Source organism: Notechis scutatus, chromosome 3 (assembly GCF_049901735.1).
Source record: "Notechis scutatus isolate UNSWTSFEM ecotype Mainland chromosome 3, rNotScu1.2, whole genome shotgun sequence".
Lineage (NCBI taxonomy): Eukaryota > Metazoa > Chordata > Lepidosauria > Squamata > Elapidae > Notechis > Notechis scutatus.
Window position 1 is genome coordinate 209,145,111 of NC_142011.1, and position 27,373 is coordinate 209,172,483.

General features: G+C 45.2%; 1 protein-coding gene across 1 annotated transcript; it reads right to left on the bottom strand.

Moving 5' to 3' along the window:
- Positions 1 to 11,146: 11,146 nt before the first annotated feature.
- Positions 11,147 to 26,468, bottom strand: STX17 (syntaxin 17). Its single transcript, XM_087962275.1, has 8 exons — positions 26,338 to 26,468; positions 24,955 to 25,118; positions 21,445 to 21,510; positions 19,651 to 19,867; positions 17,497 to 17,606; positions 14,703 to 14,753; positions 11,696 to 11,782; positions 11,147 to 11,527 (listed from the first exon to the last, which is right to left on the bottom strand). Exons 2-8 carry the CDS (start codon positions 25,075 to 25,077, stop codon positions 11,285 to 11,287), a joined length of 897 nt encoding a protein of 298 aa, XP_087818401.1. The 5' UTR covers positions 25,078 to 25,118; positions 26,338 to 26,468; the 3' UTR covers positions 11,147 to 11,284.
- Between the last annotated feature and the right edge of the window lie 905 nt (positions 26,469 to 27,373).

The window sequence follows — 27,373 nt, forward strand, 5'->3', positions numbered from 1 at the left end:
ATATGTGTGTGTGTGTGTGTGTGTTAACTATCATCATACTGATATTGTTTCTAGTAGTTTGATTGTCTTTCCTTGCAGTTTTGCATCTTTGCATCTCTTATCTAACCAATTGTACCGTATGTCCCAAACGGAATAATATTTTGATTCTCCTTTATCTTTAATTTCCATAGTCAACCTGCGCAATCAAGTATTTTCCTTATTACCATTTCCTCTGTGGGTGGATTTCTCTTTTTCTAATTTTGTGCCTTCGTTGAATTGTTATGAGCCAGCTACAGTGGTTGAGACCTGGACAACAGACTAAAAGGGAGGGATGGGTTTACAAGAGTTACAAAAGTCTGCATTCGTCTAAAAAGGCTAAGCCTGGTTACTTTGGATCTTGGTTAGCGACCAAGCAGGCTTCCAGATTGGTGGAGGCTCCCTGGGGCCTCTGAAGGTCTGAAAGCTCACCCACCTTTTATCAATGGAAGAGGATTTTTTGTAGCTCAGGGTTGAGCCATGGAGCTCTCTGAGCTTGATGGTTTCCTTGCAGATGTTTCATCACCCACCTAGGTAACATCATCAGTGCCGGAGGGGAGTGGGGTTTGCAGAACAGAGGAGGAGAAAGAGGGCAGGGAGGGAGGGAGGAGGAGGAGGAGGGTGTTTGGTGCTCTCTCAGCTTGGTTCTTTTCTTGCAGACATTTCAAGACCCAACTAGGTAACATCATCAATGCTATAGGGGGAGTGGAGTTTGCAGAATAGAGGAGAAGGAGAAAGGGGACGGTGGGGTGCTTGGTGCTCACTGAGCTTGGTAGTTTTCTTGTAGACATTTCATAACCAAAGTAGGTAACATTATCAGTGCTAGAGGGGAGAGGGGAGGGGTTTTGTGGGGAGGGGGAGGAGGAGGAGGAGGAGGAGGAGGAGGAGGAGGAGGAGGAGGAGGAGGAGGAGGAGGAGAAAAAAGAAGAAGAAGAAGAAGAAGAGGAGGAGGAGGAGGAGGAGGAGGAGGAGGAGGAGGAGGAGGAGAAGAAGGAGGAGGAGAAGGAGAAGAAGAAGAAGAAGTAGAAGGAGAAGGAGAAGAAGAAGTAGAAGAAGGAGTAGGAGAAGGAGAAGAAGAAGAAGAAGTAGAAGGAGAAGGAGAAGAAGAAGTAGAAGAAGGAGTAGGAGAAGGAGAAGAAGAAGAAGAAGTAGAAGGAAGGAGAAGGAGAAGAAGGAGAAGGAGAAGGAGAAGAAGAAGAAATAGAAGTAGGAGAGAAGGAGAAGAAGAAGAAGAAGTAGAAGAAGGAGAAGGAGGAGAAAAAGGAGAAGGAGGAGAAGGAGGAGAAGGAGAAGGAGAAGGAGAAGAAGGAGTAGGAGAAGGAGAAGAAGGAGAAGAAGAAGGAGAAGGAGAAGAAGAAGAGAAGGAGAAGGAGAAGGAGAAGGAGAAGGAGAAGACTGCTGTGAGGTCCTTGATGCTCCCTGAGCTGGGTGTTTTTCTTGCAGACCTTTCATGATCCAGCTAGGGACCATCATCAGTGCAAGAAGGGAGTGGGGTTTGTGGAGTGAGGAGGAGGGGAAGGGACTGTGAGATCCTTGGTGCTCCTGAGCTTGTTTTCTTGCAGACTTTTCATGACCCAACCAGGGAACATCATCCGTGCTAGAAGGGAGTGCCACTTCCTTCCTCTTTCCATACCTGCGCCTTGCCCTGCCTGTGTTGGGAGGGGAATTCTATCCAGGTAGTTCCTCCGTTAGGCGGATCGCCCCTCCCCTTTGGTTCTAACTCCCACCAGCTTCACCAAACCAGGAGCGTTTCCCGCCAACGAGCTTCCATCTCTCGTGTCGAACTTCCGAAGCTCAACGCAGCCCAATCCTGGAGGCCTCACTCCAAGCCCCCTGCAGGATGGCCAGCTTACGGGCGGAACAGGACTCCCCAGCTCCACTGGGATGGAGGAGGAGGAGGAGGAGGAGGAGGAGGAGGAGGAGGAGGAGGAGGAGGAGGAGGAGGAGGAGGAGGAGGAGGAGGCCACCTGAGCAGAGGCATCTCCTGCCAGAACTAAAAAGTAAAAGGAAGGCCCAAGGGCTCAGTCTCTCCTCCAGCCACTGCAGTGGATTCAACTGCTTGCATGCTGCTTTTTTTTGCAGCTGTTCCTTCTCCCCTGGAGAAGCCCAGAAACTGATGAAGAAGCAGATGTTGTGATGGATGCCTGGCTGAGAACTTACCTCCCTGCCGGAAGGGACTGTCCCAAAAAGCAGGGCTCTGCTGCCCTCTACAGGCCACTGCTGGCGTCGTGGCTTGATGGCCAAGCCGGCTTCGGTTGATCCCCAACAGCGAAGCCGAGACCCCCCTTCCGCTGGTTAGAATAACAGAGTTGGAAGGGACCTTGTGGGTCATCTAGTCCAACCCCACCCACCCCCGCCCAAGCAGGAGACCCTACACCATTTCTGACAGATGGCAGTCCAATCTCTTCTGGAAAGTCTCACGTGATGAAGCTCCCACAAAAGTTCTGGGCGAAAGTTCTTCCGCTGATTAGAATAACAGAATCACAGAAGGGACCTTGTAGGTCATCTAGTCCAACCCCCAACCCCCACCCAAGCAGGAGACCCTACACCATTTCTGACAAATGGCAGTCCAATCTTCTTAAAAACCTGCGGTGGTGAAGCTCCCACAACTTCTGGGTGAAAGTTCTTCCGTTGATTAGAATAACAGAAGAACAGGTGTTTTTTTATTTATTTATTATTTATTTTGTCGAGCATGTATTAGATAACATGTATAAGTATAAACATGATTATGAATGCATGAAATGAATACGAATAAAAGGGAGCATTAAGACAGGGACGGTAGGCACGTTGGTGCGCTTATGTACGCCCCCTACAGACCTCTTAGGAAAGGGGGGAGGTCAATAGTAGACAGTCTAAGGTTAAAGTTTTTGGGGTTGGGGGAAAAAACCACAGAGTCAGGTAGAGGATTCCAGACATTGACCACTCTGTGGCTGAAGTTGTATTTTCTGCAGTCAAGTTTGGTACGGTTTACCTTGAGTTTGTATCTATTGTTTGCTCTTGTGTTGTTATGGTTGAAGCTGAAGTATTCATTGACAGGTAGGACATTGCAATGTATGATTTTATATACCATGCTTAAATCAGACCGAAGACGGCGTAATTCAAGGTTTTCTAGGTCTAGAATTTCAAGTCTGGTGGCATAAGGTATTCTACAACGAGTAGAGGAGTGGAGAACTCTTCTTGTGAAATATTTCTGGACTTTCTCAGCTGTGTTAATATCAGATATGTAATGTGGGTTCCAGACTGATGAGCTGTATTCGAGTATTGGTCTAGCAAAGGTTTTGAATGCTCTAGTTAGTAGTGTGATATTACTGGAGAAAAAGCTTCGCAGGATTAGGTTAACAACTCTTAATGACTTTTTAGCTATGCAGTTGCAGTGGGCTCTAGCACTTAGATCATTAGAGATGAGTACTCCAAAGTCCTGACAGAGTGAGGGTCATGTACAGTTGGAAGGGACCTTGTAGGTCATCTAGTCCAACCACCCTCCCTGCCCAAGCAGGAGATAGACCGCTGCTGGTGTCATGGCTTGATGGCCAAGCCGGCTTCGGTTGATCCCCAACAGCGAAGCCGAGACCCCCTTCCGCTGATTAGAATAACAGAGTTGGAAGGGACCTTGTGGGTTATCTAGTCCAACCGCACTCCCTGCCCAAGCAAGAGACCTTTACACCATTCTGCTCTCACTGTCAGAAAATTTCTCCTTATTCCCAGATTGGATCTCTCCTTGGTCTGATGGTCCTGGACTTGATGCAAGCCAGAGAGGTTTTAATATATCCATGCATAAGCCACCCTGGGGTCACAGAGTCTGGCATCCAACTTACGACAGGTAGCCCTTGACTTATGGCCACAATGGAGCCCCAAATTACTATTGCTAAGTGACACAGTTGTTTGCCACATTTTATGACTTTTCTTGCCACAACTCTTCAGTGAATCACAGTGTACTCGTTAAGTGAGTCACACGGTCGTTAAGTGAACCCGGCTTCCCCATTGACGTTGCTTGCCAGAAGGTCTCAAAAGGGGATTGTCATGCCCGTTAGAATCGGATTCTGAGGGAGAGGAGGAACAGCTGACAGGGAGTGGAAGTGGGGCTCCAGAGGTTGTGGAGGAAGCTGGGGCCAGCTGGGCATCCAGAGGAAGACCCAGGCCCACCCCCTCTTCATCCTAGGGCACGCAGGGAGGAGAGGATAAGGGAGAAACATGAATGGCGTGGTCTATGGGGGAGGAAGAGGCCCTGATCCCCTTCATGGGCTGCAGCTGCGAGGACTGTTTAAAAGGACAAACTGCGCATGGCCCAGTGCTGGAAGCAAAGCATGAAATATATTTCTAGTTTGTCAGTTCTTATCTGAGTTCTGGCGTCCTTCCCAGTGCGTGTATTTCGATATCTGTGGACGTCTTCAAGCCCTTATCCTGCCTGGTCTCCTTAATTGCTTCAGTGTGGTTTGTGTTGTTGTTTTTTCTATTTATAATTTAAATGTATGTTGAGTTGGAACGGCATTTCTTCCTTTTCGCAACTGTTTGTGGGAGAGTTTTTTTCTCCAGTCATTGATAATCGGACCTTTGAAGCCAAGCGGAAGGAATTGAAGGGACTTCACCTGTTTCTGTGACTTTGCTGCTTTTGTATCCCACCCTGGGTCCTCACAGGGATCATGTTACCATAATATGCCGTGTTTCCCCCAAAATAAGACCCTGTCTTATTTTATTTTTTGCCACCCAAAAAGGCACCAGGTCTTATTTTCAGGGGATTCCTTTACTGACTAACCTCACTTGCACCCGTCGCCCCCGGCCTCCTTTTTGCTGTCGGAGGCCTTCAGGAACTTCTTCTTCTGCAGCCACAAAGGTTTTCCTGAAGGCCTCTGCAGCCTATAAGAGAGCTCTGGATCGATCCAGAGCTTTGTTCTCAGCTCCAGAGGCCTTCAGGATAAGCCTTGACAACCTTGCCGGCTGCAGAAGAAATGGGCCGGCTAGGCAGGTGTCAAGGTGTGTGAGGCCTGGCTACACCTGTCCAAAGGTAAGTAGTCGGGCAGCTCCAGCCCCTCCCCCTCCCTACCCTAGCTTATTTTTTATCCATGCACTCTGGAGTGGGCAGGATCTTAATTAGGGCTTATTTTGAGGCTTATATTGGGGACACAGCCAGCAAGGACTCCACCCCTGGATTCCTCCTTGGGAGGGGAGACCACCAGGGAATCCTGGGGAGAGAGGCTAGGTCAGAAAGTCGAAAAAGCCTCTCACAACAGGCAAGCTTCTTTTATGCTAACGAAGGAGTTGAGTGTTAGCCCAAAAAAGCTAACACAATCCTGGGTTGCATTAACAGAGGCATAGAATCAAAATCACATGAAGTTTATAGTACCGTTTTATAAAGCCTTAGTAAGGGCACCCTGTCAGAGTATATTCATGAACTGGAACAGAGCGTAGTAACAAGATCAGCCAACGAGAGCTGAATTGAGGGCTGAAACTTAAAGAGAGAATCGGGCTGTGGTTTATCTCTGTTCTGTGAAATAGAAACTAACTGGCTTGCTTGCTGAAGACTAGAGTTAAGGTCTGAACCTGTCACATGTCTGCTTCTGTTTGAGTTTGTTCCCTGCTGGAGAAATCTACCACTGGTATTGTAAAATTTACTTCGTATGTTTATAAAGAAGTTAAATGAAGCCTCGGCCATCTGTGTTTACTTTTCTGGCGCTGAATTTATGCTGCCATACTCTTGAGTGCACACCTGGAATCCTGCATTCAGTTTTGGTCACCGCATCACACAAAAGATGTTGAGAAAAAGTGCAGAGAAGATGTTGAGAAAAAGTGCAGAGAAGAGCAACTAGGAGGATTCAAGGTCAGAAGTAGTGTAGACTCTCCTGCTGGAGCAGGGAGTTGAACTAAATGACCTTCAAGATCCCTTCCAACTCTGGTATTCTAGGTTCTACATTATAAATGCCTGGAGACTAAAACATAGGAAGAACAGTTGCAGGATTTGGTTATGGATAGTCTAGAGAAAAGAAGGATTAGGAGGGACATAATAGCAGCGTTCCAATATTTGAGGGAGGGAGTCAAGCTATTCCCCAAAGGAAAATATAATGTGGAATCTGAGAAAAAAAAATATATTTGTGTTTTATATTAGATAAGGAGATTGATATTAAGGAAGAATGAAGGTGGTTAGCTCGAATTATTAACTAGAGGGGACAATTATATTTACAGATAAGGATTGATAAAATGACAAATGTGACAGAAAAAAATAATAATATGAGAAATGACAATAGAAAGAAGATGAGAATTTTAGATAACATTGTAAAATAAGATATGAGAATATACTAAGAAAAATGGAAGGAGATATAACAGGATTTGGAATTGAATAAAGATAACATTGTAAAACAAGATATTAGAACGTGAATTGGGATTGGATAAGAGAAGCTTAATATTTAATAAATGATAAGGATGATGCAATGTGAAATTGAACAAATAAAATGAATAGGTAACTATAAGGTTGAAAATAAACATTGAAGAATGGTGAATTAATATGAACATAGGTAATGAGAGGTGTATGATATATTGATGCCACTGTTAACGTATTGTTGTTATATGCAGATGGAAATTAAAAAAAACTTTTTTGGAGGGGGGGCAAGACAAGAAGCAACGGATAGAAATTAATCAAGGAGAGAAGCAACCTTGCTAACAGTGAGGACAATTAACCAGTGGAACTGCCTGCCACCAGAAGTTGTGGGTGCTTCTTCATCACTGGAGGCTTTCAAGAAGAGACTGGAGAGCCATTCGTTTGTCCTGAATGGTATAGGACAGGAGTGTCCAACCCTGAGAATTTTAAGATTTGTGGACTTCAACTCCCAGAATGTGGGACTTCAACTCCCAGAATTCCTCAGCCAGCCAGCTGTCTGGCTGAGGAATTCTGGGAGTTGAAGTCCATAAGATTGGACAGTCCTGGTATAGGGGGAACATGTTAACAGTATTTCAATATCTGAGGGGCTGCCCCAAAGAAGAGGGAGTCAAGCTATTCTGCAAAGCCCCTGAAGGCAGGGAAAGAAGCAACGGATGGAAACTCATCCAGGAGAGAAGCAACCTGGAACTCAGGAGGAACTTCCTGACAGTGAGAAGAATTAACCAGTGGAACAGCTGGGGTTGGACTAGATGACCTATAAGGTCCCTTCCAACTCTGTTATTTTGTATTCTGTGTTCTGTTCTCCAAAGCACCAGAAGGCAGGACGAAGCAGCTGGAACTCTCAAAACCCCCCCCCCCCCCCCCCCCCCCCCCCCCCCCCCCCCCCCCCCCCCCCCCCCCCCCCCCCCCCCCCCCCCCCCCCCCCCCCCCCCCCCCCCCCCCCCCCCCCCCCCTGAGAAGATCCTTTGGGGGGGCTGGGCCTTCCTTCCCCCCCCCCCCCTCCGGTTTCTTCTCCCCCCCCCCCCCCCCCCCCCCCCCCCCGCCCCCCGGATGGAAACTCAAGGAGAAGCTCCTTGGAACGAAGAAATTTTCCGACAGGGAGCCCCCCCCCCAATAAAATGCAGGAACCCCCCAATCTCAAGCCTTTTAACCGAACTGGGGTTCCCTCTTGCTGTTTTTAGTGTCCTGCTGCCCCCTGGTGGCCCTTTGCAAAACTGACCAGCCCATCCTGACCCTGGCATAGAGTGGGATCTCCCATCGCAAAGGAGGCGATGGCCCACTTGGCCGGACTCAGCGGGCAGCAGCATCGGTCCAAGGCTCCAACAGACGAGGCCGCCCATTGCTGGGCATCGTGCCAGAATAGCTTTTTTTTTGCTATTGGCATCTTTTGTGTGAATTTAGGGAGCTAAATGGAAAGGTTCCCCTGGAACATACGTGCTAGTCATTCCTGGCTCTAGGGGGCGCTGCTCATCTCCGTTACAGAACTGTCAAGAGCCAGCGCTTGTCCGAAGACGTCTCCGTGGTCATGTGGCCGGCAGGAGTAAACGCCGAAGGTGCATGGAACACTGTCCCCTTCCCACCAAAGGGGTCCCTATTTTTCTATTTGCATTTTTTTATTATTATTATATGCTTTCTGTCATGCCCCCATCGGAGTCTGAATCCAAGGAGGAAGACGAACAGCTGACAGGGAGGGGGAGTGTGGCTCCGTTGGCTGTGGAGGAAACGGGGGAAGGGCAAAGTCCGGCTGGACAGAGCAGGGGAGAGGGAGAGCAAGGGAGAGGGGGTTCGGAGGAAGACCCAGGCCCACCCCCTCTTCATCCTAGGGCACGCAGGAAGGGAGAAGAGACCAACGTGGGTTACGTGGCTTACGGGGGAGGAAAGGGCCCTGATTCCCTTCATTAGCTGCAGCTGGGAAGAGAGTTTAAAAGAGATGCAAGCTGAGTGCAGCCGCTACTGGGAGCAAATGTGAGTTTATCTTGTGTGTACTTTGGTTATCTGCTTTCCTGGCGTCCTCCCGTGTTGTTATTGCCGTGCCTTCACATCTGGAATTCTTGCTCCTGCCCTGCCGAACTACTTATTTTGCCTGGATTGGACTTGTAGTTACAGTTTTTGTTGACCATGTTTTGGACTTGATTCCCTGCAGCCAAAGGCTGTTCCTGGGAGTTCTTCTCCAGCCCAGAAGGTAACCAGGACATTGGGGGCAAAGTTGGAGCTAATAAAGGGACTCCGACTGATTGTCTGTGTTGCCTTCATGCTATGCTGTTGTGGTTCGCTGGCAGCCGGTGAGGACGGCTGAGGTCTCAGAGAGCGAGGACTCAGATGAGGGGCCTGCGTGTGATGCAGGGATGGGGCCAGGACCATCAGGGAGTGGAATGCTGCCTTTGGAGATTGTGGGGGCTGGCAGCAGTGAGAAAGAGGTCCCCGAGGAGCCTGTGCCCAGTGTGCATGCGCGCAGGGCTGATCGAAGGAAGGAGCAGCTGCAGCAGCACGGGTGATTCGGGAGTAAGGCTGCAAGGTGACGGCCCTCCCTTAAGAGATAAAAGCCAGCTGAGAAACTGGAGTTCTTTGCAGGAAGCAAAGAAATTTTTGCACTCAAGGCTTGTGGACGTTCGGAGTATCTTGGTTTGATGTTTGGAGACGCTTTGTGTTTGAAATATTTCTTGGCACCTTTCTCTAGTGTTCTTGGCAGCCTTGCACAAGCTCAGCAAGGCTCGTTCTTATCAGAGACAAGTAGTTTGAAGCAGCCTTTTAACCAGGAAAGAACGGAATTTATAAAGAATCATTAAAAGGTTTTGTTGTTACCTCTGTTTCATGTTTGTTTCCTTGGAATACTTTCGGACTGCTAGGTTGGCAGAAGCTCACTCCATTACACGGCGCTATGGATGCGAACTGCCGACCCTTTCTGATCGACAAGCTCAGGGTCTTGGCCACGGAGCCACCGCCTCCCCCTTTAGGGACATTAATTTAGGGACATTTAGGGCTCTTGGGAGGTCATTAGCTCCCTAATGACCTCCAAAAGCTAAGCTGGGTTGGGCTTGGGTGGTATTTGGATGGGAAGCCAAGCTGTCAGCTGGATCAGGTTGGCTCTCCTGTTATTTTATTCTCCCCACAAGGGACAAAAAGAAAAATCCCCTTTTCTCCCAAATAAATGGTCCCCTTTCTGCCTTCCATCTCCCTGGGTGCCCGCAATGTAGATCAACAGTCAGCAAATCTTACCAAGGAAACAAACTCCCTTGAATTGCCTAACTGCCACGTCAGCAAAAAGAAAAAAAGAAAAACACAAACCCGTTCATAAAACCTGCTTCTTTTTCAACTTTTTTTTAAAACGTCTTTTATTTATCGGATGATGTGTAGACACCCGGCGTTGGTACAAACGATGCAGTAAAAGTGTTTTGCCCCACTTAAAAAGATGGCACACAACCCACAACCCACGTCCCGGGGACGTTTCGAAATACTTCAGATAAATGATGATGATGATGATGATGATGATTTTTAAGAGATCCGAACTGACTCTGGGGGCTACTTGTAAGGCGGACGAGATGCTGTTGTGTTTTTGTGCGAAGAGGGAAAAAAATAGTTGTCGCTCTTTTGAACCGACCAACGCACAAAGCCCCAGTTGGTTCATTTGGGCACAAACATCCCTCCAAACAGATCGTTTCCACCTTGAGGTGTCAGTTGGCATGGAACGAATAATTCATAACTAAAATCAAATAATTTTTGTCTTGATATTCTACAGCAAGAGTGGGGGACTTCGGCTTGTATGGCCTGCGGACTTCAACTCCCAGAATTCCTTGCTGACTGGGGAATTCTGGGAGTCGAAGTCCACACGTCATACAGGGCCCAGCTTTCTCAACCTCTCTTCCAGAGCAATGTTTCTCCCTTTATAGACGTGAGGACTTCAACTCCCAGCATTCTCCAATCAACTGGACAACTTTCAGATGAGTAGACTTCAACTCCCAGAATTCCTTGCTGACTGGGGAATTCTGGGAGTCGAAGTCCACACATCAAAGAGGGCCCAGCGTTCTCAACCTCTCTTCCAGAGCAATGTTTCTCCCTTTATAGACGTGAGGACTTCAACTCCCAGCATTCTCCAATCAACTGGACAACTTTCAGATGAGTGGACTTCAACTCCCAGAATTCCTTGCTGACTGGGGAATTCTGGGAGTTGAAGTCCACTCATCTGAAAGTTACCACGGAAACACCGTTCCAGACATCTGACAAGCCACAAGCAGAGAATTGCCCCCAAATAGCCTGTTCTGGCTTTTCCTGACCGTGGCACTTGAAAACGAGAGGTAGAAGCCAACTTTCCAGTCTGGAAAAAAAAGAATTAAAATTTGCAAACCAAGCCTCCCCCTCCCCCACTTTTCCCCTCCCAAGGCGAGACCTCTCATCACCTCTTCCACCTGACCCTTCTACCTGACCCCAGCAGGCCGGTCCTGCCACGAACCCAAATCTGCCACTGCAAACCGATTCTGAGAAGCCAGAGAGCCGCTAAAACCGACAGGTGTGTAACCATTGTGAGAAGAAAACGGAAGTATCCAGAGGCTTTAAAACCAAAGGCTACCTCTGGGCATTCCTTTCCGTTTTTTTAAACCTGGAAAAAGGCATTTGGTGAACACTGATAACACTCCCTGAAGGAGGAAGGCAAACCAGGTGGAGGCCTCCCTTCGGCGCGCACTTTTCCACCTTGCACACGGTGCAGGTGAGGTGCGCCAGAGCGTGACCACGCTTTGCCTTCCCCGGCGTGAGTCAGAAGGTTGATTATTTCCCCCTCAGGGTCAATTTTGTCCCCTTTCACATTCTCAAACAACAGGAAACATTTCCAGCAGGGGAGGAGGAGGAAGAGGAGGAGACCACCTGTCCAGGTGAGCAGTCCGTGATGCCGGGCTGGGGAAGTCCTCAGCTGCCCCCTTGGCCGCTCTGCTCAGGCACGTCCGGGCAGCTGGAGGACGACAGATCCTTGATCATCTTCTGCTTCTTCCTCTGAATGAGTTTCCCGCCCGTGAAGCCCAGCACGCCGCCGCCCAAAGCGGCCGCCAGCCCGGCCACCTTAAAGCCTGCCAGGAGCCCGATCGGGCCCCCCACGATGCCCCCCAGGATGGCGCCGGCCACCGGAAGTGCGGCCAGTTTGTAGGTAGCAGCCTAGGAAAAGAGAGGGGCAGAGAGAGAGAGAGAGAGAGAGAGTCATTCGAAGGGCAGGGGTCTCATCACCGGACAACCCCAGCCTCTCGACTGTGGAGGGTGGGTAACGGAGTCCTCCCCCCACCCCACCCTGGCTCGCAAGCCGAGAGCAGCTGGTTCAAGGCCCACCTTGGATAAGCTTCGGGTCCCCTCTTCCACGTTCGCGACGGCAGTGCAGACGTTCTCTTCGATCCGGTCGACTTTCTCCTGCTGAGCCTATGAGCAAAGCATGGATTGATTGGTTTATTTACATAGCAATGGAATGGGAATGGGATAGGATAGGATAGGAATAGGAATAGGAATGGAATAGGAATGGGATGGGATGGGGTGGAGTGGAGTGGAGTGGAGTAGAGTAGAGTAGAGTAGAGTAGAACAGAACAGAACAGAACAGAACAGAACAGAATAATGGAAAATAGAATAGAATAGAATAGAATAGAATAGAACAGAATAATGGAAAATAGAATAGAATAGAATAGAACAGAACAGAACAGAATAGAATAGAACAGAATGGAATGGAATGGAATGGAATAGAATAGAATAATGGAAAATAGAATAGAATAGAATAGAATAGATTGGAATGGAATGGAAAATAGAATAGAATAGAATGGAATGAATGGAATAGGAAAGAATAGAATAGAATAGGAATAGAATAGAATAGAATAGAATAGAATAGAATAGAATGAATAGAATAGAATAGAATATAGATGGAATGGAATGGAATGGAATGGAAAGAATAGAATAGAATAGAATAGAATAGAATAGAATAGAATAGAATAGAAAAATAGAATAGAATAGAATAGAATAGAATAGAATAGAATATAGAATGGAATGGAATGGAATGGAATGGAATGGAATGGAATAGAATAGAATAGAATAGAATAGAATAGAATAGAATAGGAATAGGAATAGAACAGAATAATGGAAAATAGGATAGAATAGAGAATAGAATGGAATATGGAATGAAATAGAATAAGAATGAATAGAATAAGAAAGGATAGGAATAGAATAGGAATAGAGAATAGAATAGAATAGAAAATGGAATAGAACATGGAATAGGAATAGAATAGAATAGAATGCAGAATAGGGAATTGAAAGGAATCATTGGAAGGCACCTTGTAGGTCATCTAGTCCAACCCCCTGATCAAGCAGGAGACCCTACTATTTACCCAAAGGCAACTTCTGTTCCACGGGTTGATTGTTCTCACTGTCGGGAAATGTCTCCTTATTTCCGGGCTGAATCTCTCCTGGATCAGGTAGTCCCGGGATTGGTGACAATTGAGCCCCAAATTTCTGTTGCAAAGTGAGTCCTTTCTTAAGGTGAGTTTTGCCCTATTTTACGACTTTCCTTGCCTCGGTTGTTAAGGGAATCACTGCAGTTGTGAAGTTGGTTAAGTGAATCCGGCTTCCCCAACTGACTTGGCTTGTCAGAAGGTCGCAAAACGGCATCGTGTGTGTGTGTGTGTGTGTGTGTGTGAGTGAGAGAGAGAGAGAGAGAGAGAGAGAGAGAGAGAGAGAGAGAGAGAGAGAGAAGAGAGAGAAGAGAGGAGAGAAGAGAGAGAGAGAGAGAGAGAGAGGGAGAGAGAGAAGAGAGAGAGAGAGAGAGAGAGAGAGAGAGAGAGAGAGAGAGAAGAGAGAGAGAGAGAGAGAGGAGAGAGAGAGAGGAAGAGAGAGGAGAGAGAGAGAGAGAGAAAGAGAGAGAGAGAGAGAGAGAAGAGAAGAGAGGAGAGAGAGAGAGAGAGAGAGAGAGAGAGAGAGAGAGAGAGAGAGAGAAGAGAGAGAGAGAAGAGAGAGAGAGAAAAGAGAGAGAGGAAAGAGAGAAGAGAGAGAGAGAGAGAGAGAGAGAGAGAGAAGAGAGAGAGAGAAGAGAGAAAGAGAGAGGAGAGAAGAGAGAGAGAGAGAGAAAGAGAGAGAGAGAGAGAGGAGAGAGAGAGAGAGAAAGAGAGAGAGAAGAGAGGAGAGAGAAGAGAGAGAGAGAGAGAGAGAGTTGTCAAGCCTCTTAATTTTGATCACGTGGCCACAGGGGATGCTGCCACTGTCGTAAATGTGAAAAATACTCCTAAATCCCTTTTTTTTCAGTAACTTCGAACAGTCACTATATGAATGGCTGTACGTTGAGAACTAGCTCTACTTCGGACCCGCATTATATCTTCAAAAGTTATTTCCAAACATCCTTCTCACAGCTACATATTCCTTGTTTTGCTGCAACAAAAGAGGCCCTGCTAATTTTAAGAGCCGATCCATTTGCCAATGGGTGCTTGCTCCATATCCAAAGTTATGGGGGTTTTTTTTCCCTTTTTTTTTTTTCAATTCAGAATCCGTTACGATCAGAAATGGAAGCGTTAACACCCTTGGTGGCTGTGCTCGAAAAGTAAAAAAAAAATACTGGAAAAAAAATAAGAATTTGGATAAAAGAAATGACAGATATTCAATTAGATCTCAAGGTCGAAATTTTTCTACTGGGAACGATAAAAGGTGAATACGCAAAAGAAATGAAATACGTAATTCTACACATAATCACCGCAGCAAGAATAGCTTTTGGACAATGTTGGCCAACAATCTGATAATCCAGAAGACCTACAACTGTGTCGAAATGGACATACTTACCCAAAAACTAAGAGATGAGGCAGACTCAAAATATTGTACAGTTTGGGAAAACTGGTACAATTGGATTAAGGATAAAAACCAGTGAATAAATAGACAAGGAAAAGATAAAGGGGTTAGTTTAAGAGTATTTACCAAAAATAGAAAATGAATATTAGAAAATTGTTTGTGATAAGAACACACTGTCTAAATAAGTAGAAATATATGTTTCGTGTTTATTGATTTTGTCTTTCTCATTGGTTTCATTTTTAATGAAATGTGTTGTATTATGTATTGTATATATATTTTTAATCTTTAATAAACTTTATTTTTAAATTCAAAAAAAGGGAAGTGTTAAAATAGACCCTAAGCTAGCAAATTTCCTCCTGAATGATTGTTTGCCAACTGCAAATATGTCTATATTTCCCCTTTAATGATCATTTTACCTGGCACATAATGTCAAAGCTTTTGGGGTAGAAAGTCAGTTAGATTCTGGTTCTTTTTTGTTAGAATCCAGACGAAAAAAAATAAGAGAAGCAAACTTTGCTGTACTTACATTAACAAGCAGGGAGAATTCAGTCACCAGAGTGCTCAGTTCGATCAGATCCTAAAGAAAATACCCAAACATTACTTGGTTTATTCATTTTTTTTTTGTTTAAAATTGTTATTAGTTTATCAAAATAAAGACAAAAGACAATAAGGAGGAAAAAAATGAGAGCAGGAACTCTTTTTAGTGCAGGTCCATAACATACAACCTCAACCTTTTACTTTTAGATAATAACTAGCTCGATACTCAGTGCTTCGCTACAAAACTATGTGGTCAAGCTTAGTTTTCGGGGAGGAAAATAAGGAGGAAAAAATTCTGCCTCTGCCTACCAGCATCCATCGGTATTCCTCTGGCTAGCGTCCTGTCAGTGTGTCAGAGAGTTGAGGGCTGTTTGGAAACTGAAAGAGCATTTGCTGTGTGAGCAAGGAAGAGACAGCAAGGAGCCTGGGCGGGGCTTAGCTCAACTGTTCTGTACTAAACCTACTTGGTGCTGTGAAAGTAAAAGTGAAACTGAAACTTCTCTGCTCGTGTTTTGCATTTGGAAGAGATTTCTTTTTTTCAGGCAGGGAGGGGGAGTAGAACTCCTTAGCATCAGAGCGTGTTAATAATAATAATATACGAAATACTAATGCTCTGAGGATCGTTTTGAAAAATCCTTTCTTAGTGAGCATCTAGAAGCCAAGAGGAACATACGTGCCATATTTCAAGTTTGTAGGCTTTACGGTTCTGGAGATTTTGTGATGATGCGCGAGTGGTATTTTGCTTTTAGATAGATGAAGAGAGAGAGAGAGAGAGAGAGATAGATAATGAGAGGAGAAATGAGAGAGGGATAGATAGATAGAGAGATGAGAGAGAGAGATGAGATAGAGAGATAAAGAGAGAGAGGAGAAATGAAAGGGAGAGAGAGAGAGAGAGAGAGAGATATGAGACAGAGAGATTAGATAGATAGATAGATAGATAGATAGATAGATAGATAGATAGATAGATAGATAGATAGATAGACAGACAGACAGACAGACAGACAGACAGACAAGATGGATGGATAGATATTATAGATAAAGATATAAGGAGATGATAGAGAGGATAGATAGATGATGGATGGATGGAGTGAGATGATAGATGGAGGATAGAGGAGAGGATGGATAGAGGGAGGATAGACAGATGATGGATGGATAGATAGGGAAGATATACATATAGAGAGAGGGAGGAGGTAGGAGAGTAGGATAGATAGATAGGTAGATAGATAGATAGATAGATAGATAGATAGATAGATAGATAGATAGATATAGATGGATAAGATGGATGGATAGAGATTATAGATAGAGAGATAGAGAGATGATAGAGAGGATAGATAGATGATGGATGGATGGATGGATGGATGGATGGATGGATGGAGAGAGAGATGATAGAGGGAGGATAGATGATGGATGGATAGATAGGGAAGATATACATATAGAGAGAGGGAGGATAGATAGATAGATAGATAGATAGATAGATAGATAGATAGATATGGATAAGATGGATGGATAGAGATTATAGATAGAGAGATGATAGAGAGGATAGATAGATGATGGATGGATGGATGGATGGATGGATGGGTGGATGGATGGATGGATGGATAGATAGAGGAGGATAGATGATGGATGGATAGATAGGGAAGATATATATAGAGAGAGGAGGATAGATAGATAGATAGATAGATAGATAGATAGATAGATAGATAGATAGATAGATAGATAGATGAGAGGAGATGAGAAATGAGAGAAAGGGATAGAGAGAAAGATAGAAAGAGAGAGAGAGATACTAGCCATTTCTGTAACAACAAATCTATCTCATCGGCAAAGCCAAAGTTTCATATTTTTTCCACCTCAAGCACAGAAACGGTTTCCAAATAGAAACAACAGTAATTGTGGGGTTTTTTTCTTTAATCAAAGCCGCCCATTTAGCCATATTTGCTAACGCCATCAACTTTTGCAGCCATTCATCCATTGTGGAAATCAAAGTGTCCATTTTTGTGCATAAAATAATCTTGCTGCCGGCAACGTATATAACAGGGGTTCCCAACCTGGGGGTGCGAGACGATATTCCAGGGGGTGCGAGAAAAGTCCAGGTAAATAATAGCATATTGGCTATATGTTGCCATTTTTATTTATTATTTATTTCAGGGGGTGCAAGGTTCGAGTGAAATTTCTTTAGGGGTGCAGGGCGAAAAAAAGGTTGGGAACCACTGGTATATAACATCAAAGTTCTAATTTTTGTTCAACTACTTTCTCCATTAGGCCCAAAAGGAAAGTCTCTTATTTTATCTTTATATTCACTTTTAAGAATCTTCTGTATTAAGATAAGAATCCTGCATTTCTTTGCTTTGTCCCGTATACCATAAGTGATAAAAAGTCCCATTTTGACATTTGCATTTCCAACATTCATTTGAAATCCCTTTACGCCTTCTGGACAACTTATCCGGGATTAAATACCCAACAGTACATCGCCTTATAAAAGTTTTCTTTTTAATTATAACTTAGTGTGCATTTCAGACCTTTGGTTTACCCCAAAAACGTTACTTGTTCTAGTAGACATTTTAACTTTACTTTACTTTATTGTCATTGCGCCTCGTGCAACAAAATTAAACGCCACCTTCAGTGTACACTGTGACTATGAAAACAAAACACAAACACACATCCTTCACATTCCATGCAATTTTTCATGAAAACACCTGATAGTGTAGGAATATGGCACTAGGCGGTAGAATTTTAACAGGAACACTGTGTTTGAGAAGGAAATAATTATGGGGCATGCAAATTACCTCTTCTAAAACTTCCCAGGATTCTGCGGCGTTTTGATCCTGGGGGATTTCAGGTAACGGAACAAAAATCTGGCTGAGGGAATTTTCTCCACCTTCAGTGTTGGAGGTTTCTGAAGGGAAACAACACACTGTCAGGATTCCGGCAGTTACCCCCATTTAAATCATGAGTCTCGAGCCAAACTTCAAAAGGATTTATTGAGAGTTAACGTGCCAGCACGGCCCGGGTGCAGCCGACTCTGAGACACACATCATTCACTGTCGTTCACCTTGACCCTGGTTTTCCCTCCCACCCCCTGGATGCATCATAATTTATATTCTCCAATGGGACACATCCACAGCCAAGAGTCATCAATCATGCCCTCCAGTGAGATTTTTGCATGGCAGAAACTTCAGTCGCCTAGTGACTATCTCTGAAAACATTTATGGAACGCACTTTAGCTTTCCAAGCTGCCACACCGCTCTTTCAAACCCCTTTCCCCCTTCCCTTTCTGTTGGCAACTCTTAAGGTCACCTGAGTAGTGCAAATGTGCGTGGAGCCTTCTTGGAGCTGCTGAAAGGACTGTGTTGTAGTCACACCCATTTGCACCACTCAGGTGACCCTGAGGACACAGAGAAACCTCCAAGGGGCCCCAACAACCCTCTAAAACAGGGATCTTCAAACTTGACAGCTTTTAAGACTTGTTGGACTTCGACTCCCAGAAATCCTCCTCCTCCAGTCATGTTAGCTCAGGAATTCTGGGAGTTGAAGTCCACACGTCTTAAACTTTGCCAAGTTTGAAGACCCTTGTTCTACAGAGTGAGATCGGTCCATTACTTCTGTAATGTCTCCTTGCTGGCTAGGCACATAACTGAAAAATGTATACAGGTTGTCCTTGATTTAACGAACACAATTTATTTTATTTTTTAATTTATTCATCAAATAAAAATTACACATGCCAATGGTTTAGACAGTTCTCTCTCCTTAAGGCAGAGGTCTCCAAACTTGACAGCTTTTAAGACTTGTGGACTTCCACTCCCAGAATCCCTCCTCCAGTCTTGCTAGCTCAGGAATTCTGGGAGTTAAGTCTACAAATCTTCAACTAGCCCAAGTTTGAAGACCTTTGCTCTAAAAGGATGCAAATGACCAGCTCTCTGCAAGAAATATAAATCCTACGCTTCCCCACCATCCTTTTAGAGCGGAAGAAGCTTCTTGGATGAGAAGTGAAATGTCTTAAGGAAAAAGGAAGTCCAGCTGGCTCTTGAGGAAAAAAATAAAGCACCTTTGGGACACCCCTGACCTGGAAGGCTGAGAATCTCCACAAAGACATCCAGGATAAAAAAAAAAAATCTATATGCCTTGAGCAATTTCAACCAAAATTGGTACACAGATTATTTACCCTCTGGAAACAAATACTGTGGGGGTAAAACACCCCTCAGGGTGTGTGTTCTTAAGATATTGCGCCTTCAAATGGCTTCTACCGTACTGCCTTCAAATGGCTTCTACTGCACAGCGCTGTGGAGTTGCCATGGTAACGGCTTCACAGTACTCCTCAAGGGTACAAAATTATGTTTAGTCCGGGTCGCTGAAATCAGGGCTTTTCCTGTGTAATACAGGATTGGGATAAATAAATACCCGGGCAACGCTGGGTTATCGGCTAGTGTCGTGATGGAGAACCTATCACACCCCTTTGTGTCAGCACGCAAGCTGCAGGCAAATTTACCTCACTGCGCATGCGTGCGCCTCCCAGCTGATTTTTGGGCAGTTTGAGGCCTTTTTCGGCCTCCCAAAGGCTTGAGGAAGGTTTCTGCAGGTTTCTGCAGGCTTTGCAGGCCGAAAACTAGGCCCGTTTCGTCACTTCCTGTTTTTCTGAAAATACCGGAAGTGACCAAACGGGCCTAGTTTTCGGCCTGCAAAGCCTGCAGAAGCCTTCCTCAACCGTCCGGGAGGCCGAAAAAGGCCTCAAAACCGGCCAAAAATCAGCTGTGAGGCGCAGTGCAGGTCAGGGGGCAGCAGGGGTGGCTGGGGATTGCGCACGCATGCGTAGGGGCTGTGTGGGGAGTGCACATTGCCTTCTGGGTGCTGGTGCGCGCGAGCGTGCAAGCGCGTGCACAATTTTTGGCACAGGAGCCCAAAAAGGTTAGCCGCCACTGGGTTAGTGCATAAATAAACGGTACCCGTTCCGACAGTGGTGGAGTGGGTCAAACCAGCCTCCTGCTGTCTGAACTGCCTTTTCAGCACTTCGGCCGACTCCGAATGCAGCTGTAAAAATTCTCTGATGGCCAACGAAGCTTCTTCTTTCACGGGGTCAATCATTCGCTGCAAAATCAGAATATCTTCCTTCCGGACTCGGGCGCAAAGGTTCTCCATCTCTCGGATATTTGCTCGCAGCTGCTGTAATATTTTAAAAAAAGAAAAAAAATGTCATCCGTTTTACCTCAGTTAGGCCCGAGCCTCAGACAGAAATCCTGGGCTCAACTGTTAGTGGCGTAGGCCGAGATGACTTCCTGTAAAGGGGCAATTTTTTTTTTTCCTGGCTCAAGGCGGGGAGATGAAAGGGTTTTTTTTTTAGGTTGGACTGGATGACCTCCAAGGTCCCTTCCAACCGTTATCCTAGACAGGGAGTCCTCGACTTACAATTCATTTTGTGGCCATTCCAAGTTACAACGGCACTGGAAAAAAAATAACTTAGGACCATTTTTCACACTTACGACTGTTACGGAATCCCCAGTCACGTGATCAAAATTCAGATGCTTGGAAATTCTTTTTTTTTTAATCTTTGATCTGTCAGTATAACAGAGTTGGAAGGGACCGTAGAGGTCTTCTAGTCCAACCCCCTACTCAGGCAGGAAACCCTAAACCATCCTAGACAAATAGCTGTCCAAACTCTTCTTAAAAGCCTCCAGTGTTGGAGCAATGTTCCAGAGCTCTCTAAGTGGAGGGAGGGAGGAGGGAGGGAGGGAGGGAGGAGGGAGGAGGAAGGAAGGAAGGAAGGAAGGAAGGAAGGAAGGAAGGAAGGAAGGGAAGGAGAGGGAGGGAGGGAGGGAGGGAGGGAGGGAGGGAGGAGGAGGAAGGAAGGAAGGAAGGAAGGAAGGAAGGAAGGAAGGAAGGGAAGGAGGGGGAGGAAGGAAGGAAGGAAGGAAGGAAGGAAGGAAAAAGGAAGAAGGAAGGAAGGAAGGAAGGAAGGAAGGAGGGAGGAGGGAGGAAGGAAGGAAAGAAGGAAGGAAGGAAAAGAAGGAAGGAAGGAAGGAAGGAAGGAAGGAAGGAAGGAAGGAAGGAAGGAAGGAAGGAAGGAAGGGAGGGAGGGACGGAGGAAGGGAGGAGGAGGAAGGAAGGAAGGAAGGAAGGAAGGAAAGGAAGGAAGAAAGGAAAGGAAGGAAGGAATAGCAATAGCAAACTTATATACCCACAGCCCTCTCTAAGCAGTTTGAAGGAAGGGAAGGGAAGGAAAGGAAAGGAAAGGAAAGGAAAGGAAAGGAAAGGAAAGGAAAGGAAAGGAAAGGAAAGGAAAGGAAAGGAAAGGAATAGCAATAGCCCTTAGACTTATATGCCGCTTCACAATGATTTTACGGCCCTCTCTAAGTACTTTACAGAGACAGCCTCTGGCCCCCAGCAATCTGGCTCCTCCTTTTACCCACCTCGGAAGGACAGAAGGCTGAGCCAACCTGGAGCCTGGTGAAATCTGAAGTGCTGAACTGCAGGCAGCCGGCAGACAGCAGAAGTAGCCCTGCAGTCCTGCACTCTAACCCCTGCGCCACCGAGACTCTTAAGACACTTTTAAGAAGTGTGGGCTTCAATTCCCAGCATTCCCCAGCCAGGCCCAACACCTGAGGTTGCCTAAAACTGAGGAAGGAGGCCATTTATATGTCTTTGAAATAGACCCACCCAACAAATAAAATGGGGCCACGTCACCCCAGCTTCGTTTGCCGAACAAGAGCTCCAGCGGACGTCTACGGCCGCCATCTCCTTACCTGAACGGTGCGGCCAGCATTGATATGTTCTTCGTGCAGCTTGTCCCACAGCCTGCACCTCTGGTACTAAAGGCAAAACAGGGAGGAAAGAACAGCAGGTGTCAAAAAAACATGGCATCTCCCTCAGCACCGAGTTAAACTAACCAAGGATATTTATTGATTGATGGATGTGCCTCTTTTCTTGGGAAAGTGGGATGCTCTCAAGAAAAAGAGGCTCAAAATGACATCCGTTGGAAGGAGGAAGCGTGAATTTCTGCATTTGAACCACCAGCAGTTTCTGGAAGTGTGATAAATGCGGCATGATTATGCTGAAAATTAGATTATCGGAAGAAATTTCCTGTCAGTTAGAAATTTGCCAACAATTACAAGAATTAATCAGTGGAACAACTTGCCTCCAAAAGTTGTGAATGCTCCAACACTGGAAGTTTTTAAGAAGGGATTGGGCAACCATTTGTCTGAAATAGTGTAGGGTTTCCTGCCTAAGCAGGGGGTTGGACTTGATGACCTCCGAGGTCCCTTCCAGCTATTCTATTCTATTCTATTCTATATTCTATTTCATTCTTCTATTTGATTTGATTCAATTCTATATTCTATTCTATTCTATATTCTATTTTATATTCTATTCTTCTATTCTATTCTATATTTTATTCTATATTATATTCTATATTATATTCTATATTCCATCCTGGACATAAACTGTTTCAACTCCTTCCCTTAAAACGACACTGTAGAGATCCCTGCACACAAGAACAACTAGACACAAGGGGAGTTTTTTCCCTAACGCCATCACTCTGCTAAACAAATAATTCCCACAACACTGTCAAATTAACTACTAAGACTGCATTACTATACTTTTTCTCATCCTTCCTAGTACCTATCTCTTCCCACTTATGGCTATATCCATGTTGCTTGTATCTTTACAACTTATATTGTTTTTATAGTTTCCTAGTATGATTCGATTGCTTATTAGTATCCTATGACATACATAAAAAAATAAGTGTTGTACTTTATGATTCTTGACGAATGTATTTTATTTTTTTATGTACCCCAAGAGCATTTGCACCAAAGACAAATTGCTTGTGTGTCCAATCACTCTTGACCAATAAAGAATTCTATTCTATTCATTCCATTTTCTATTTCTCTCCCATAGGATGGCGTGCCATCCAACTTGCAGGTCATGTCCCTCTAGCGTTAATATTCTCCAATTGTTTAAAGATATCCAGTCTCTAATCCAGGTTAATATTGCTGCCTGTTGATATAATTCCCAATCAGGGAGTCCGAAGCCATCACTGTATCTATTATCCTGCAATAGTTTTAATCTAATTCTAGGTTTTTTTACCTTCCCGTATAAATTTTGTTATCATCTTATTTAGTACCCCATAAAAAAAATTGTTTAACTTTACCGGTACAGTCTGAAATAGATATAACCATCTTGGTAGTAAGTTCATTTTTATTGCAGCAATCCTTCCTACTAAGGATAGCTGCAATTTCCCCCATATTTCCAAATCTTTCTTTGTCTGATTAACTAACTTATCATAATTGTCTTCCTTTAAGGACGAGCATTTTGCTGTCAACCAAATACCCAAGTATTTAATTTTATTTGTAATTCTGTTCTGTTTCCTTTTCTAATTCTTTGTTTTTTTTGTTGGACTATCTAAAAGATTTTTAACATTTTCATTTTATTTTTATTGATTTTAAGACCCGCTACTCTACCATATTCCTCTATTTCGTTTAACAATATTTTCCCAACCTCATTTGGATTTTCTACAAAAAATACCATGTCATCAGCAAATGCTTGTGTTTTGTACTCTTCCTTTTTTATCTTAGTGCCCGTAATTTCTTTTTTATTTCTAATTTGATTTAATAAAATTTCTATTGAAAGTATAAATATCAGGAGGTGGGATCGGACATTGGACAACCATTTTCTATGTCATTCCATTCGGCCAAACTATTTCAGTTTGCTTTGGATCAAGCAGATAGTTTGAAAGATACTTTTTTTTTTCAACATAGGTGTAAAATTATTTATTTATTTCATTTACATAGCTGCCCATCTCACTAACTATCACACACTAATAACCAAGAGTATATAAAAACCGTTAAAACAACCAATTTAAGAATGGTAGGAAGGGATATAAACATAAGATATTCCATTAAACTGTCATACAACTAGCCAAGAGGCCCTGCTCTATTAAGGGGTCCCCAAACTAGTTGACAAGCCATTATTGAAGGAACCCCAACAGCCTCACCTCGAGGGAAGCCATGTTCCACAGGGCAGGGCCCCCAATACAGCTGCTTACAGACCCCCAAATTTCCATACTATGACCGACTTATCACCAAAACAGACCCCCAAATTTCCATATTATGACCAACATGACCAAAACAAAGCCCCAAATTTCTAAACAAGGCATTCTGTCAGTTTTGCCCCATTTTCCCGACCTTTCTTGCCACCACTGATAAGTGAATCGCTGCAATAGTTAAGTTGGTCAGACGGTCGTAAAGTGAATTTGGCTTCCCCATGCTGGTCACAAGGTCGCACAAAGGGATCACGTGACTCTGGGAAGCTGCAACCGTCATGAGTCCATGCCGGTTGCCAAACCTCTGAATTTTGATCACGTGACCCTGGGGGATGCTGCAACGGTCGTAAAATGTTAAAAATGGTCATAAGTCTATTTTTTTTCAATGCTGTTGTAACTTCAGCTACTAAACCAATGGTTCTAAGTCGAGAACTCCCTGAACAAAACTGTTCTTCTTAGATCCTGCCTGACAATATTCCCCAGCTCAGGGGTCGCCCACCTTTTGGACCTCAGGGACCACCAAACTCATCATTTTAAATCCCGCGGACCAGAGACCCCCTGGGAAAATCCCCCAAAAAGTCTGCAGGAAAATTCCCTATCTCATTTTCCTACCGATCAATCGTTCTTTATTTGGGATCGCAGGATACCGTCTCCAGCTCCATTCTCAGGGGGAGAAAGAGAGAGACTTTTGGCTTCATGCAAGGAAAACAGCAGAAGCCGCAGAAGTCTTTCTTTCTCTCCCCCAAACTCCGCCAGAAATGAGTCTTTGCCGGCGCAGCCTCTTGGAGCAGGAGGCCTTGCAGGGTCCCAAAGACACATTTCTGGCGGAGTTTGGGGGAGAGAAAGAAAGACTTCTGCTGCTTTCCTTGCGTCCAGCCAAAAGCAGAAGAAGAAAGAAGCGGAAAGAAGCAGCCCAGTGGCCAGGCCAGGCACGTGGGGGGAGTGGGGCAAGTTCTCCCCTCCACCCTTTCCCCACTCCCCTCACTACCTCGTGTTGTTCGCAATGCAAGTGACACAAGGCTTGTGTTTCCGCACAGCCTGGATTAATTGCTTTGGGGGGGACATTTCTCTGCGGACCACCAAAATTTTCTTGCAGACCACCAGTGGTCCCCGGCCCACCAGTTGGCGACCACTGCCCTAGCTTATGGGACCCGAAATATGCATTTCCTGCCAGACCTTCTTAAGATTAATTTAAAAGAAAAAAAAAAAGTTAAACCTTCTCGATATTGATCTGATGTTTCCTTAACCGCTCCAGATCTGTGGGAATGGCAACTTTAATAAACTTCTGGATGGCCGGCTCGAGGCGACGCAAATTAACTTTTTCTTCATCTTTAGACATCTTTGGTGGATTAATCCAGCACGGAGTAGCGCTCTGGTTACCTAGACACAATTTGAAAGATTATTTAAAGGTGAACACAGTAGAAAAAATGATAGAATCACAGAATGGGTAAGCACCTCAGAGATCCTCTAGTCCAACCCCAATTAGTGCAGAACCTGTTAAAGCAGGGGTCCCCAAACTTGGTCACTTTTTAAGACTTGTAGACTTCCAACTCCCAGCTGGCTGGAGAATTCTGGGAGTTTGAAGTCCACAAGTCTTAAAGTGGCCAAGTTTGGAGACCTCTGTGTTACAGCATTTTAAACTGAGAGTCTATGGAGATTCTTGAGCCATTCAGGATCAGGGTTGTGCCAAAGGTGTTTTTTTTTTTTATTTCAAGAGTCAACTGGACTTTCTGGGTTTTCTTTGAAGACGTTTCGCTTCCCATCCAAGAAGCTTCTTCAGATCTGACTGGATGGTTTAGTTTAGACGGAGAGTTAGACAGCTTCCGTCGAAGTCTGAAGGGGAGGAAAAGGTGTCGATCTATTCTCCAAAGCACCTGAGGGCAGAACAAGCCACAACGGATGGAATCGAGGAAGGAAGCAACCTAGAAATAAGGAGAAACTTGCTGACAAGTGACCCAAAGCTGCTTTTTCAAAAGGCAACTGGGGTTTCTTGAGTTTTTTTTTTTCCTTGCAAAAGATTTTGTTTCTCATCCAAAAAGCTTCTTTAGTTCTTCATGAACTGGGATGAGAAGCGAAATGACTTCAAGGGGAAAAGAAAAAAACACCAAGAAAGTCAGTTGCCTTTAATGCAGCTTTAAGACAACCTGACCGGAGGACCTAGAATCTCCATAGACGTTCCTGGCTGTGAGACCTAACCAGTGGAACAGCCTGCCACCAGAAGCTGTGAATGCTCCATCCCTGGAGGTTTTCAAGAAGAGACGGGACATTCATTTGTCTGAAAAGATACAGGCCCTCCTGCCTGAGAAGGGGGTTGGAATAGAAGACCTCCCAAGGTCCCTTCCAACTATGTTATTCGATTTTTCTGCTCTGAGTCCTCCAGCGAAAGTTTTGTGAGCTCTCTATTCCACTGCTCCTTACCATCAGGAAATTCCTCCTAACATCTACCCAACTGCCCTTCATTTCAGCCCCTTGTTTCTGGTCTGGCCCACCCAGATGAACACAGAATTATTCCACCCTCTCCTCCCCTTGACAACCATTTAGATATCCAAAAACTGCCAACGTCTCTCTTCCCCAAACTTCTCTCCTGCAGCTAACATACCCAGGTCTTTCCACTCTTCTTCAAAGGACCTGTTCCCAGGCCCTTTTCACTCTGGGGGACCTTGTCTGAACTCACTCCAGGTTGCTAGCTGTTAGCTTTCCGCCCTGCAGGCGCAGGCTTCCAGGGTATTCGCATATCAAGAGCCAATGGACAGAATGGGAATTATTCCGAAGATCTGGGACTCCCATCAAATCTTCTTCATAGATCCCTGAATAGCATTTAGAAGCTCCGCTGCATGGTAGGATCGCCGGAACTGGTTCAAACTTATCTCCAGATTTTCATGGACATTTTTGACAACAAGAAAGAAGCAATGGAAGAGAATTATTCATAGCTCAGGGTTGAACTGGGGGGGGAGTCCTTGGCCATTTCCTGACCCAACTAGGTAGCATCATCAGTGCAAGAAGGGAGTGGGGTTTGTGGAGAGGAGGAGGGGGAGGAGGAAGGGGAGGAGGAGGAGGACTGTGGGGTCCTTGGTGCTCTCTGAGCTTGGTGGTTTTCTTGCAGACGTTTCATGAACCTAACTAGGTAACATCATTGGTACTAGAAGGGAGTGGTTTTGTGGAAAGGAGGAAGGGAGGGGAGGACTGTGGGGTCCTGGAAAGGAGGAGGGGGGAGGACTTTGGGATCCTGAGTGCTCTCTGAGCTGGGTTGTTTTCTTGCAGACATTTCATGACCAAACTAGGTAATTTCATCAGAGCATCACACAGAGCACTTAAGCACCTGCGTGTGCAGATGTTTCATGACCCAAACAGGGAACATCATCAGTGCTAGAAAGCAGTGGGGGCTGTGGAGAGGAGGAAGATGACAACTGTGGGGATATTGGTGTTCTCTGAGCTTGGTGGTTTTCTTGCAGACCTTTCATGACCCAACTAGGGGCACGCCATCAGTGTTACAAGGGTGGTGGGTTTGTGGGGGGGAGGAGGAGGAGAAAGGAGGGAGAGGAGGTTGAGGAGGACAAGGAGAAGGAAGAAGAGGAGGAGGAGGAAGAGAAGGAGGAGAGGAACTGTGGGGTCCTTCATGCTCTCTGAGCTTGGTG